Source organism: Pteropus alecto, unplaced genomic scaffold (assembly GCF_000325575.1).
Source record: "Pteropus alecto unplaced genomic scaffold, ASM32557v1 scaffold30, whole genome shotgun sequence".
NCBI classification, from domain to species: domain Eukaryota; kingdom Metazoa; phylum Chordata; class Mammalia; order Chiroptera; family Pteropodidae; genus Pteropus; species Pteropus alecto.
The window spans coordinates 564,258-577,747 of record NW_006429782.1 but is presented as its reverse complement, the minus strand read 5'-3'; the positions used below and the strand labels follow the sequence as shown (position 1 = coordinate 577,747).

The 13,490-nt window shown below is 63.3% G+C and overlaps 1 protein-coding gene across 1 annotated transcript in view; it reads left to right on the top strand.

The window, feature by feature from the left end:
* EFNA2 (ephrin A2) overlaps positions 1-6,418 on the top strand; it is a 10,105-nt gene extending 3,687 nt beyond the window's left edge. The window contains exons 4-6 of the mRNA XM_025042294.1: positions 2,429-3,071; positions 4,496-4,561; positions 5,131-6,418. Coding sequence (XP_024898062.1) covers positions 2,429-3,071; positions 4,496-4,561; positions 5,131-5,252 — 831 coding nt within the window. The 3' untranslated portion in view covers positions 5,253-6,418. The remainder of the gene's footprint in view (positions 1-2,428; positions 3,072-4,495; positions 4,562-5,130) is intronic.
* Positions 6,419-13,490: the final 7,072 nt, after the last annotated feature.

Genomic DNA, 13,490 nt, shown 5'->3' with positions numbered 1-13,490 from the left:
CAGAAGAAGGTGGCACACTCAAGTGGCCAGAGCTCGGGGTGCTGGGGGCTTCCCCTGGGACACGTCTGGCTGGGGTCCTCGCCTCCCCACGGCGGGGAAGGGGGCCACTGTCTGCTACCCATGACCCTAAAACCTCAGAGACCTCAAAGTCTTGGCTTTTGTTCTATCAAAAAACATGTATCGAGTGCCACTGTGTGCAGGGCCCATGCTGGTCACGGGGGAAGGGGCCAACCCCATGGTCCGGGACGGCAGGCCGCAGAGGTAGAAACGCGATGGATGCCTGATGAGGTGTGGGAGGAGGGAGAGCATTCCAGGCAGCAGGAACGGCATATGCAAAGGCCCTGGGGTGCAGACAGGAACAGCCGAGAGGCTGGTGTGGCTAAAAGGGAGTGACCTGGAAGCAGTCCAGGGCGATGAGGTTGGGGGCGTCAGGGGGAGCCTCGTGGTCCTGGGAGGACTGTGGGTTTTACTCTGCATGATGAGGACGGTTTTGAGCCAGTGGATCACAGAGTCTGACTGACATTCAGAAAGGTGAGCCCTGGATTTGGGAGGCCAGGAGCCTGGTGGCCAGGGGTCCGCCTTCTGAGCCAGCAAAGTGGCCTCGGAAGGTGAACCAGAAGGAGAGCGTGACCGTCGTGTCTGCCGCGGGGGGAGGCAGGTGGGTGTAGTGGGGGACACAACCACAGGTGGACAGGGAGAAAGGGTCACACCGTGGCGCCACCCTGCAGAGAGCCAAGCCTCATGTGCATCCCCAGCCACCGTGCTGGGGACGAGAGGGGACACTGAGACCTGGTAGGGTCGGGGGTCAGGACAGTAGCACCTCCAGCCCAGCACCACCCCCATGCACATAGTTCCCCCATCACTGTCTCTCCCACAGGGCTGGCCTGGGTGCGGGCTGGTCCCTGGACGGCCACCCAGCCATAGCCGTCATTGGTTAGTTGATCAATGGGGCTTTCAGTGGGGCCGGGAAGGACTGAAAATGACTTTTCAAACAGTCTGGAGTGGCTTCTGCATCGATCGAGCCCCAAGGGGCTGGAGGACACGGTCGGTCAATGAGACACCCAAGCCCCCTCTGCCAGGGGGCAGCCCGAGGGATGGCCGGGGTCCCAGGCTGACCCTGTCCCAGCCCGACCCTGTCCCGGCACGACCCTGTCCCGGCCTGACCCCCGCTTCCTGAGTCTCGCTGCCAGACACATTTAGTCTACGCACACCCTCCCGTTTCTGTGGGGGTGGGATGAGCTGTCCGACCCTGGATGAACCCAGCGGAGCTGGGGGACAGCCTGCTCCCTCCACTCCCAGACCTGAAATTCCGTGAGGCTCGACTTCAACCACAGACTCGAAATCACCACTCCAGGGAATGGAAGGGGAAACTGAGGCCCAAGGGAGGAGGGGTCTCCTGCCTGCCTCATTTCCAGCGCCCGGGGGTCCCAGGAGCCCTCAGCCCCGCCTGATGCAGCATCTCAGGGGCAGTGGGGGGCCAGCCTCTGCCATCTGATAATCTGGCCGCCCCCTCAAGTGCCCGCTGTGCCAATCAGCGCTCCCGGCATGGGGGCCAGGCGGCGCTCCCTCCCGCGGGCCGGGACGGCTGGCAGGCCGGGCATGGAGGCAGCGGCTGGGCTGGGATCCCAGCGGCCTGCACCGTCCCTGCTGCGACCCTCGCTGGGCCTCAGTTTCCCTGCCTGTGCAGGGAGGGAGGAGATGGGGGAAGCCTGCCCTGCAAGCTTGCTTGCTCAGGTCTTTTATGTGCTAATAAGCCCCTCTCGGGAGGCCCCCCTTGTCCCCCCTCGGTCCAGGCTGCGTTTGCATGACAGGGACCCAGGGGGCCACGTCAGGGAGATCTAAGGGCTCCTGGCTCTGTAGCCCCAGGCAGTGACGGAAGGGGAGCTGCCCGGCCCTCGCACAGCTGACCTCCATCCTAGCAAGACAAGGCCGGGTCGGGAGGGCTCCTCCAGGAAGGGGATGGCTCTATAGGACAGTCTAAGGGGACCTCCAGGGCAAAAGCTGGGAGGCGGGGCTGGAGGCGGAGGTGTCGAGGGTGGGGGAACCTGGTGGGGTGATCAGGCGCTTGGGGGGCAGCTGCTGGGCTGGGACTCAGCTGCACAGGACGGAAGGGGTGGGGCTGGGGGCGTCCAACCCGGGGCACCTCTGAGCTGGGCCGAGCTTGGGAGGGGCTGAGGCGTTCTTCACTCCAGGCCCTGTCCCCTGCAGGGAAACTGAGGCTAGGAGTGGGGGCAGAGCTTGCCCCCGACAGGCCCTAATACCGGGCGGTGTCCCCGCGCCGCCCTGGGCCTTCCTGGCAGGTGGATCTGCAGAAGGAAAGCTAAGGAGGCCGCAGGTGACGAGCACGATGGGAGGGCCGTCTGGAGGAGGGGTCGCAGAAGTTAAGCAGTAGCAACGTTTGGGGAGGACTTCCCGGTGGGGGTGACAGCTCGTGCCGGGCCCGTTTGCCACAGACGGGCTCAGATGTCGGGCCTGGGGCGGAGGGGCGTCTCGGAATCACGTGGCACCTGCTCTTTTGCATGTTACCCAGAATGCCTGGTGGCAGCCCGTCCTCCCCAGTGCCCACCACACTGGGGCCTGGCGCAGCGGGTGCCGGGCGGGAGACCGTGACCTCCCGCCATGGAACATCTCTGGGGGCAGAGTCCGCTCCGCGGCCTGCGAAGGCCGCCTCCCACTCGGCGCTGACCACGCCCCTGACGCGCCCTCCCGGCCCCGCCCCTCCCTCTTCCGCCCCGTGACCGCTGGCCCCGCCCCCAGGTTCCACGCGGGCGCCGCGGGCGACGGCGGGGGCTACACGGTGGAAGTGAGCATCAACGACTACCTGGACATCTACTGCCCGCACTACGGGGCGCCGCTGCCGCCGGCCGAGCGCATGGAGCACTACGTGCTGTACATGGTCAACGGCGAGGGCCACGCCTCCTGCGACCACCGGCAGCGCGGCTTCAAGCGCTGGGAGTGCAACCGGCCCGCGGCGCCCGGGGGGCCGCTCAAGTTCTCCGAGAAGTTCCAGCTCTTCACGCCCTTCTCGCTGGGCTTCGAGTTCCGGCCGGGCCACGAGTATTACTACATCTGTGAGTGGACGCACGGGCCGTGGGCCCGGGGCGCGGTCGGCCTCCTGCCCCCTCTCATCCTCCCAGCGAGCCCCGGAACCCCCTGTCAGGGCCCCCATCGTGCAGGTGGGGACACAGGCTCAGTGTGGGGTCGAGATCACACACGTGACCTCGGAGGCCAGGGCTGCCCACCCCCGCCACGCCCTGTGCACCGAAAGGGGAAACCGAGGCACGCGGAGTCTGGTGGGCGAGGGCAAAGCCCATGTTCTGCCCATCACGTCCTGGCTTGGACAGGGGTCTCCCAAGCCCTCCCCGTGTCACCTCCCCCACCACACACACACACACCAGGCCTGGGCTTGGGAGAGGGACCCCGCTCCTCGCCATTCCGGCTCCCGCTCCGTCAATTAAACTCTACAAGGCCCCATTTCCTTCTTTTCTGCCCTGTTTGGACCTTTTCCTTTTCATTCAGGGAAGAAAGGGGTGGAGGAGGGGAGAAGGTGTTTAAATTAGCCCCGTAATATAAGAAAAATTACATTTTCTTTCCGAGACAGGAGTTTCATAAAGATAATTATTGTAATTATTCCTCCTATCTCTGTGACGAATGTTATTCTTATTACGTGCTCTTTATCTTCATCTCCCAGAGTGAGGGGCTTGGGGTGGAGGCGTTGGTGGCCACAGAGAGGACAAGCCGAGAGGACAGGCAGGGACAGGCCCGGCTGTAGCTCTGTGGGTCCCACACCTGTTCACATATGTGCACCCATCAGCCCCGTGAGGCCTCAGGCCGCCATCCCCCCCAACCCCCGTCATGGTCCCTGAGACCCCCTCTCTCCCCACTCATGGCTGATGCTGCGGGCACCCCGACCCCCGGCCCCCCTCCAGTGCACTTGCCATGTGGGCTAGGAAGCAAGAAGCAATAACGGTGGCGTTTTAGGCGTGAAAACCCAGCGTGCTTGCAGGATCGTGGGACCTCTACAGTGTGGGTCCTGCCTCCCTCCCAGGGTAACTGGCTTCTGCTGTTTCCCAGATGGAAATAATCATCCCCAGAGCACCTACTGTGTGCCGACCGAGGTCCAGCTGGGGGAGGGGGGGCTCACTGACAGGCACCTGGACAGCAGGGATTTGACCCCACGTGGGTCATTTGGTTGCACTGACTTTTGGCCGATCAATCAAAAACAAACATTTTTATTCCTCACCTTACGGCCTTACCCTGTGCTGCTCGAGGGTGAGATGGAACTGGACACAGACAGACACCCTGCGTCCCTGGGGTTAGAGTTCAGTAAAGGGACGGTTAGGGGGAGTGTGAGGAAGGGCTTCTGGGAGATCCGGGTCATTGTGCCTCGGGCTTCGACGTATGAGTGGGAGTTTTACGGGGCGGTCACCCTCGGGGAAGGGGCTGAGGGCGCCAGAGCCCCCTGCTCCATTCACCCCCAGCCCTTCTCTTCCAGCTGCTACGCCGCCCAATGCCGTGGACCGGCCCTGCCTGCGGCTGAAGGTTTACGTGCGGCCCACCAGTGAGTGCTCGGTGTCAGGCGGAGTCCGGGCCCCATCCTCGTGTCCTCTCCAGGGACCCACTGAGTGGCCAGAGGAGGCAGGGTGGCCACAGCACAGCCCGGGGAGTCACACAACCTCACCGGTGGCCGGGGCAGGTCCCACCCCGAAGCCTAGGTCCTCCTCTGCCAGTCGGGACATTTTAAGCTAAGAGCGGAGGTCAAAGCCCGTAGCCGGGTCCCCCGCTGTGGCCGCTGCCCCAGAGAGCCACGTCGGGGAAGTGTCCCAGGAGGGACCAGGGCCTGTGTTCTGAGCTCCTGGAACCCGGTAGCCACAGCTGGAGACGAGGGGGCCCCGCAGCCTGGGGACGTCACCTGGGTGCCAGGCACACCTCAGTAAGGTCCAGCTATTCACCTCGCTCCGCACTGCTGGACAGAGAGCTCCGTGCCCCGAGGGACGGCGGGCTGAGACAGGGGTGTGTGGGGGGGTGAAGTCCAGGTCCCAAGACGCTCCAGGAAGCAGCGGGCGGCAGGTGGGGCCGCTGGGGGGGGTCTGGGCTGCCGCTGACCGTCCTGTCTTTGTGTCCCCCCAGATGAGACCCTGTACGAGGCCCCTGAGCCTATCTTCACCAGCAATAACTCATGCAGCAGCCTGGGCAGCTGCCAGCTCTTCCTCAGCACGGTCCCCGTGCTCTGGACCCTCCTGGGCTCCTAGTCCCCGCCTGCAGGATGCCGGCCCCACCTGGACAGCTGCCTCCGAGACCAAATAGTGACGCCCACCTCTCCCACGACTGGTGCTGCTCCCGCCCACAGGGGGCCGTCCGCCCGCACAGGGACCAGCCCCAGGGGCAGGGGGCAGGCAACTGACAGGACGCCTAAGGGGCTGTTGTCGGCATAGCCCCCGGCCGGGCCATCTCATCCGGGGCACAGGAGACCCTGAGAACCTGTCGGCGATGTTGTGTTTTGTTTTGTTTTGTTTTGTTTTTAGAGTATTTTTCATGGTTGGATCAGAAAACTTGAATTTTTAATTTAATTTATTCCTCGCTGTCGCCAGTGATTTTGGGAAGGAAACAAAATGGATAGGGTGGAGGTCCCTAGTCCCCAGAGGACGGGGATGGGGGACCCCTAGTCTGGTCACTCAATCTATTGGATCCTGGCTGGAGGTCACTATGGACGCCTCCCAGGTGTCCTGGCCCACCTCCCAGCCCCAGCCTCGCACCTGGTGACGGGCTCCCACCGTGGAAACCTCCGCCGTCTCCCTGGAGCCCACCTCAGAGTCCCAGCCCCCTCGGAACACAGCGCCCCCTGACTCCCCAGCCTCGCACGATCATCCCCAAGGCCAACATGTCACATTTCTGTAAATAGAGCCAACGAGTATATACTGTGACTGATTTTTACTGTACTCCTGAGGATGGACTGGACGGTTTCTTTTTTCTCACCCCTTCATGGGTGGGGGGGCTACTTTGGCGGGGGGCGGGGCGGGTGACTTTTTAGAATAGAAGCCTCGCTTCGCAATAAGCTTGTTTGGCTGTGGGAGCCCCTCCCTCTACTCTGTGACTAATAGTGTTTATAAGGAAATGGGGGATGGGGGCACCACCCAAAAAAAAAAGAAGCCCCCTCCCGAAGACACTTTATTGAAGCAAACAGCGCATTTATACGGATTTCGTATTTCTACCCACCTTTCCTGCTCTGTGTTTTATATATATTATATATAAATATATATGGTGCTCGGCTGCCGGGGATCTGCCGAGGGTCGGCCCGGGCATGCCAGCGGGGGGCTTTTGTAGGGGTCTGCGTGGGTGGCGGCAGGGCCTCCCCCGCTCCCATCACGATCAACTTTGGATTCTGTATTTTTTTATAATAAAATGAGCGTAAACCTCGGCCGTGTGTCTGTTTGGGGCCGGCGACCCTAGCGTGAGGCCTGCTCTGAGCCCATAACTCGAGGAGTGTCTTTGAGACTGGGTCTTTGGTCTTGTACATCGTCTTGGGGCCAGGCCCTGGAACGAGCATTTTATGAGAGGGCTGCATCCTTGCCACCCATGGGCCTCAGTCTCCCCCCCACACCCCCCCCAACCCTGAGAAATGAGAATAAGCCCCCTGCCCCGCCCCCGGGCCTGCTGGGAGGGTCGGGGGAAGAGATGGGCCGGCACCGCATGCAGGGCAGGGGCTCATCCGGTGTCCCTCCCAGCATGGGATGGGTTTCTTCCAAACCAAATTCTCCATCGACAAGCTCTGCCGCTGTGTGACTCAGTTTCCCTAACTGCCTCAGCCCGGGGCGGGGCTCTGTCTGTCATTTCTTAATCTCTTCTTTGTTTTGCAAAAGGCCTGCATCCGTCAGGCGCCTTCACCCCAGCCTAGCCCCAGACGGAAGTACGAAGAGCCTCGGGGTTCTCCACGGAGCTGGAGGGCTGGGGTCCCCAAGGCCGCTTGGGCCTTGGTGCCTCCCCCAGGACTGCTGAGTCCCGGGTACACTTTGCCAAGAGGGAAGGCTCGCAGCTAATGAATTCCGCCGCGCTGGGCCCAGTGACAGGGCCTGCCTCTTAATGAGGCCAGCCAGCAGCACAAAGACTCCTGTGTGTCCCCCGCCCACCCCTGGCCAGTGGCAGGGGGTGGAGGATACAGGCCTGTGCAGAGCACCACGGGGCGGGAGGCGGGGGGGGAGATGCGGATCCCCGCCCCACCGTGAGGACCACGAAGCTCAGAGGGCGGGGGCCGCCCCGCGACCCCCTCACCCACACACCCACCCAGCCATGGAGACCGAGGGAGAGAATTAAACGCAGGGACCGTGACGTGGGATCTTGGCAGCTGCCTTTAATTTCGTTATTTTTAAAAATTTTTATTGAGATGTAATTCACATACCACGTCATCCACCCATTTAAAATACAATTTCACGATTTTTAGTACATTCACAGGGTTGTGCGACTATCCCTCTAATTCCAGAACATTCCATCGCCCCGAAATGAAATCCCATCCCCAACGGCAGTCACTCTCGCCCCCCTCCCCAGGCCCTGACAATCACGAACCCACTTCCTGTCTGTGGGCATGCCTGTTCTGGACGTGTCATGTAAATGGGATCGCACACCGCGTGGCCTTGTGTGTCTGGCGTCTCTTTGTCCAAGGTCCACCCACGTCGTGGTGAGTGTTAGCACCTCCTCCCTTTTCCCCTGTGTGCCCGTCCACCTGCTGCAGTACACTGGGTCGTCTCACCCTTTTAGATATTACGAGGACTTCAAACTTATTCTGCATTGTTTCAAACCGACATAATGGACGTGGGATGTCGTGGAAGTTGAAGGCGTAATGTTGATATGGCGCATTTATATACTGCGGTGTGCTAACCACTTAGTATTTTTGAGACAGTTTTAACATACAAGGCGACCGTGGACGGGTCAATGCGTGACTAGCTCCGACCCTGCCTTAGGGCCCTGGCCCTGGTCATGCCCCCCTTCCCCGCCCCTGCGCACCCATCGCTGCTCAGCTCAGCTCCCCACCCCCTTCACATTAGGTCAAATGTCACCTCGTGACCTCCCTGGCCAAGCAGCCACTCACCCCGCAGTCCTCACTGTCAAATCTCTGATTCTTTACTCATCCGTCTCCCCCATGGGGTGGGAGACCCCAGAGGGCAGAGGCCAGTCTCTGGGCATCACTGAGACCCAGTGCTTGGCCCACCGTCTCCCCTAGGACTTGTTGTCTGCCACATGCATGCGTGCACACACATATTGCACAGCCACAGGCACCACGTGTACCCCGTACCGCGAGACGCGTTTGCAGCCCAGGTCTCTGTGGAAGCACCCTTGTCCCTTGCCGGCCACTGGTCACTGCCTCGGGGGCCACCATCAGCGTGCAGAGAGGCCACTCACTCCTGTGGCAGCGGTGAGCGGGTCTCAGCCGGAGTGAGACGTCCACGCCACCTGCAGGCCCCGGGGAGGCCGCTGCTGGTATGCGGCCATCGGTATGCGGGTCCCGTTCGTCCGGAGCCTTTCCGGCCTGAGGTTCCAGGGGAAAGTGACTTCTCTCCCGCGGCCGGTTACTGCCGCCTCGGTGCGCGCTGTGAGCCAGGGTCCCGCAGGCGGGGAGGGGAGTCCTGCGCGCCCCCAGCCCTGCCGCTGCTTTTGTGGGGCCGCGCCTCCCTCCCTCCGCCCTTCAGGTTTAGGGCACTCTTGGTGTGGGGGGGACAACCCCCCGCAGCGCAGCCACTTTTACGCCCCTGCTCCCTGTCTGCAGCTCCGGTCCAGGAAACGCCCTGGGCCCCGCCCTTGGGTCCTTGCCCCCCAACCCCGCCCCGTGTCCTGATCCCCAGGACCGATGGGGGCCACACCGGGACCACAGCCACAGGTCCCGAAGCCCCCGCGCCCCTCCCCCCAGAGGAAAGGCCGCAGTGGCAGCCGCCCCAGGGCCCGCCCCCACACCCCCCCAGTTCTCCCTCCCAACCCCACAGCCAGGGGCCCTGCGACTGCAGGGGTCTCCCACCCCCACCTCCGGGGCCTGCTGGCTGTGCCTCTGCCGGCGCGCCCTCCCCTCGGCTTTCCGCTAGCGCCCCGCGACGCGACCCTCGCAGCCTCCCTCGAGTCCGGGTGCGCTTTCTATTCGCCATCCCTCGGGCATGGCCGGTGCTTCCCTGGTTCCTGGTCGGTGCCCTCCCCTAGACTGTCCGAGGGCGCGGATTTTCTGTCTGTCTTGGTCCCTGCTCTGTCCCCAGGACCTAGAGCATGCCTGGTACACAGTAGGCGCTCACTAAATGCTCGAACGAATGCGTGTATTTTTGCGGACGCCGCGTGACTAGAAGAGTGTAACACGACAATTGCATTTTCCGTGCTAGTGTCGGCGACCTCGGCAAGCATTTAGTGAGCGCCTACTGTGTGCAGTGCTGGGCCCGAGGACCAGTGAGGCCTGCCTGAGAGGCCTCCAAACCCCCATATTTGGGGAGTCTATGGGCCATGGAAGGAAGGCATGGTGTTGGGGACCCCGGTTCAGGTTTCCCGTGGCCAGGCAGCCAGTGATAGACAAATAAAAAGTGAGTTCGAAGTCGGAGCCCCAAGGAGCCATAAATCACCAGGAGATGACACACAGCGGAAATTAAGTGGCCACAGCTGGGCTGGCACGGCCCATGGGGCAGACACCGTGGGGGGCTGGAACCCCTCCCGCCCTTAGTCCCCCCTCGCAGCTGCCGGCTGGCCAGCGGCGACGGCGTCCAGGTGATGATCATCAGGGCCTGCTGTGCGGGGGAAGGGGCTCGATCGCTGAGCTGGGGCAGGTGGCAGAACCAGTGCATGCGCAGAGACCAGACCCCAAGAACAATTCAGGTGTCTTACCCCGAGGCTGGGGGTAGGGGAGGCCTCGAAGGCGGAGCCACAGAGGCAGGTAGCGGGATGGATGCGGGAGGCGTCTACGCCCTGTGGGGGCTGCTGAGCCCGGGGTCCAGGCTGCCTCCCCACCCCCGCGGAGGCATCCAGGAGGCAGCTGGATCCTCTGTGCCTCTGCGCTGCGGCGGATGGAGCAGAACCCCGCTGGAGTTCCTTCCCCGCCCGGTGCTGGAGGCAGAGACCGTGAGGCCGGAGACGGGGAGATTCCCCGGGGGCCGCCTACCACCATCGATCCGGAAATGGAGGCCGAGAGGCCTGGAGAAGATCGATGGGCCGTAGTGGACAACACAGTGAGGGGGGCACTGAGCAGAGCTGGAGGCCTGCCCTCCTGCGCAGGTGGGGAAACTGAGGCCTCGCCAGGCGCACAGGTGGAGAGGGAGAATCAGGGCGCGCCCAGGCCTCCATGGGATCAGGAGCTGAGCCTCGGGCAGTCCAGGGGGTGAGACCCCAGCGCCCCCACAACAGCCGGGAGGCCTGGGTGGAAGGAGCCCCCTTCACGCCTCCTCTTTCCCCAAGAAACATCTCTTCAGCCCGCCAGACTGTGTTGGGGACCCCGGGGCTGCCCTGTCCCAGAAGCTCTGACTCAGCCACACAGACTTTGGGGCTGTAGGAGCTGCCACGTGAGAGTGCAGGCCCCCATGAAAGCTGCCTGGCTCCCGCTCTGGGTCTGGGGCAGAGATCCAGGAAAGTCATTTCCACAGGTTTGCCTACCCAGGCCCCCCCTGGAGCTCCAGCCCCCAAGGGCGCATTGATGGAGGGCAGAGAGGCGGAGGGAGGTGTGTGGGGGGGTTATTATCGATGGCGCTTCCTCGAGCCCCCCACCTGCCAAGTCTCCCCGCCCCCAAGCCTTTTTACATGGTCAATTTTTGACACCACCGAGGCGCTGCCCCTGTTAGACGAGAGAGAAACTGAGGCAGGAGTCAGGCGCGTGGTCCCAACCCGGAAGCGGGTCCTGGGGGAGAGAGAGGAGGCGAGAGGCGGTGGTTGCGGCCCAGGGGCCCTCGGGCGGTGCGGGGCGGGGCGGGGCCCGGCGGGCTGGAGAGCCAGCCGCTCGCCTCGCACCCGGTTGCCACTAAGTGCTTAAAAGCCTCCTGCGACCGCTGGGACCTGCGGGCGGAGTAGGGCAGCTGGCTGAGGCGGGGGGAGGAACCGGAGATGGGTGGGGGGTCCGGGGACGTCTGCACCCCGCACCCCACCCGGCCCGCTCCTCCCCGAGCTCCAGGCCCGGCGGCCCCGCCCCTGCCGCGAGGCTCCGCCCCTCCCCTGCACCTCGCTCGGCTCCGCCCCCACGCGAGGGTCTGCCCACCTCCGAGCCTTTGCCCATCCCTTCAGGGCCCAGCTCTGTGCTCTGGGCCTCAGTTTCCCCATTTACACACCGAGGGCGTGAGCTGCGGTCTGAGGCGGCGGGAGGAGAGGCCTGGTCCCCTTCTACTACCTGTTGTGGTGAGCAGTGGCCAAGCTGCCCTTCTCGTGGGGGACTCGGTTTCCTCAACTGTGCCTTGTGGTGCAAGGCTTGGGCTCCATCCCGGACCCAGCCTCTTTTTCCAGAGGGATCCCCCAGAGCAGGGCGAGCAGTTTCTCTTCTGGGCCTCAGTTTACCCTTTTGTAACGCAGAGGAGATCCACCTGAAACCCGCTGTACAGATGAGAAAGCTGAGTCTACGGGAGAGGTGGGCCAACCCCAGGCCGGGCAGCTGGGCCTGCGGGGTGGCGGGTAGGTGCCTGAGTTGCTCGGTGGGCATGGGGCCGGAAAGCCTCCCGCCACAATAGTCCAGGTAAGTGACTCGGATAAGTCCAGAATATTTGTTGCGGGCAGTAACGTCCGCAGTGGGCTCGGAGTTGCCGGCAGGCCTGGCGGAGGCACCTGACCCGGCGGCGGCCGGAAGCCGCTGGACCACATTTGTGGGTCCTCCCTTAGAGCCTGTTATGATCCTGCCATGGCGGGAACACCCTTGAAAGGGCCTCTAGGAACCCTAGGGCCCCCCGAGCACCTTTGGCTGGCCGCCCTGCCAGGCGCACCGGGAGGTATGGTTTGCAATATCATATCGCCGCCGACCATTAATGACAGAATGCCCGCACACCCGGGGCCGTTATTAGCAGCATTCATCATGGCGGGGGCGGGGACACGGCACCGGGCTGCGGTTCTGGACGCCCTGTGGCCAGACTGGGAAACTGAGGCACAGAGAGGTTCGTTTGGTCCCCGGCTGAGGGCGCAGCTGCAGGCATCTGATTCCCAGCACCAGCCCGGGTGTCTGGCACAAGGTCGACAGCCTCAGTGTTTGCTGTAAGACAGAATAAGTATGTTTTGTGCATGGACTCAGAGTCAAGTGCTCTGCCTCACCAGCTGGGTGAGACTGGAGGCGCTGGCCTCACTCTCCAGCGTCCCCTTCTCGGGCAAGGCCCCGCGCCGTGTGGGGGTGGGGGGCACCGCGGGAGTCAGCTGTGCTGGCTGGCAGAGCTTTAAATTAAAATACATATATACACCAGATAAATAAACGCGGCCCACATCCTGGTGACAAGTGGAATTAAGTCGCCCGGTTGGGGACCTGGCAGCGACCGTGGGAGGTAGGGATGCGTCACTGGTTCTCAGCCCCCCACCGCCCGCGTTCCATCCATGACCGTTCCGGCAGCACGGTGGGGGTCTGGGGAGGCGCGACGGGGGTCAGGGAGTGAGACCTGGGGTCCAAGACTTGAATGGTGCGCCCTAGGTCCCCACAGGTCTGGGTTCCAACAAGGCCGTCTCCTTAGCTGGATGCCCCAGCGTCAGCCCCCGCCGAGCCGCGGAGACCACGCCCCCGCCCCGCCCCCGGGGCTGTGATGGCACCAGGCACTGGGCGGGGCCCAGGTCAGGCTGGAGTCCTGGCCAGCCCTGCGCTCACCGGTTGAGGTTGGCGGTGGTTCTTTCTTGTGAGGTCCTGGCAGCCCCAGTCCTGTGAGATGCCAGGAAGACCCCATTCGAGCCCGTGGGAAGGCCCCCTTGGGGCCCTCACAGCTGCAGGGTCCCCCGGCCCCTTCCCTCCACCGGCGCCCCAGTGGAGAGGGGCGGAGGGAGTTTTCAATTAAGCAGCAGCTAATCGCCTGGCGAGGGCCGGTCTGGGGCCCAGTAAATCTATTATGAAAAGCCTCTAAATGTATGTAAAACCGGCCGCAGACAATCCGCGGATTAGGGCTGGGGAGGGGAAACCGAGGCGCAGGCAGGCTGGTGGATTAGCAGAGTGGGGCCCCTGGAGGGTTGGGGGGAGCAGTCCCCAGGGCCGGGTAGGCAGAGAGAGGTCATCCTCTGCGGAGGCCAGTGCCCATTTCATCGCATGGGAAGCAGGCTGGCAGAGGGGATTCCGCTCTCCCTCTTGAGAAGGACGCGGAGCTGGGTGGTGGTGGTGGGGGTTAGACCAAGTGGCTCTGGCCTCCCTCCCAAGATGCACTGTGGGTACACTGACCGCAAAGGCTACCTCCTCTGGGGCTCAGATCCTCCAGCGTGACGCCCATACTTTCTCGTGGGTCCTGCCAACCTCGGTCCTTGCTCCAGCTGCTCCCTGCTCCCTGGATGCCATCCCACCTGCAGAAGCCCTTCCAGTGGCCCAGGTGTGTGGGGCG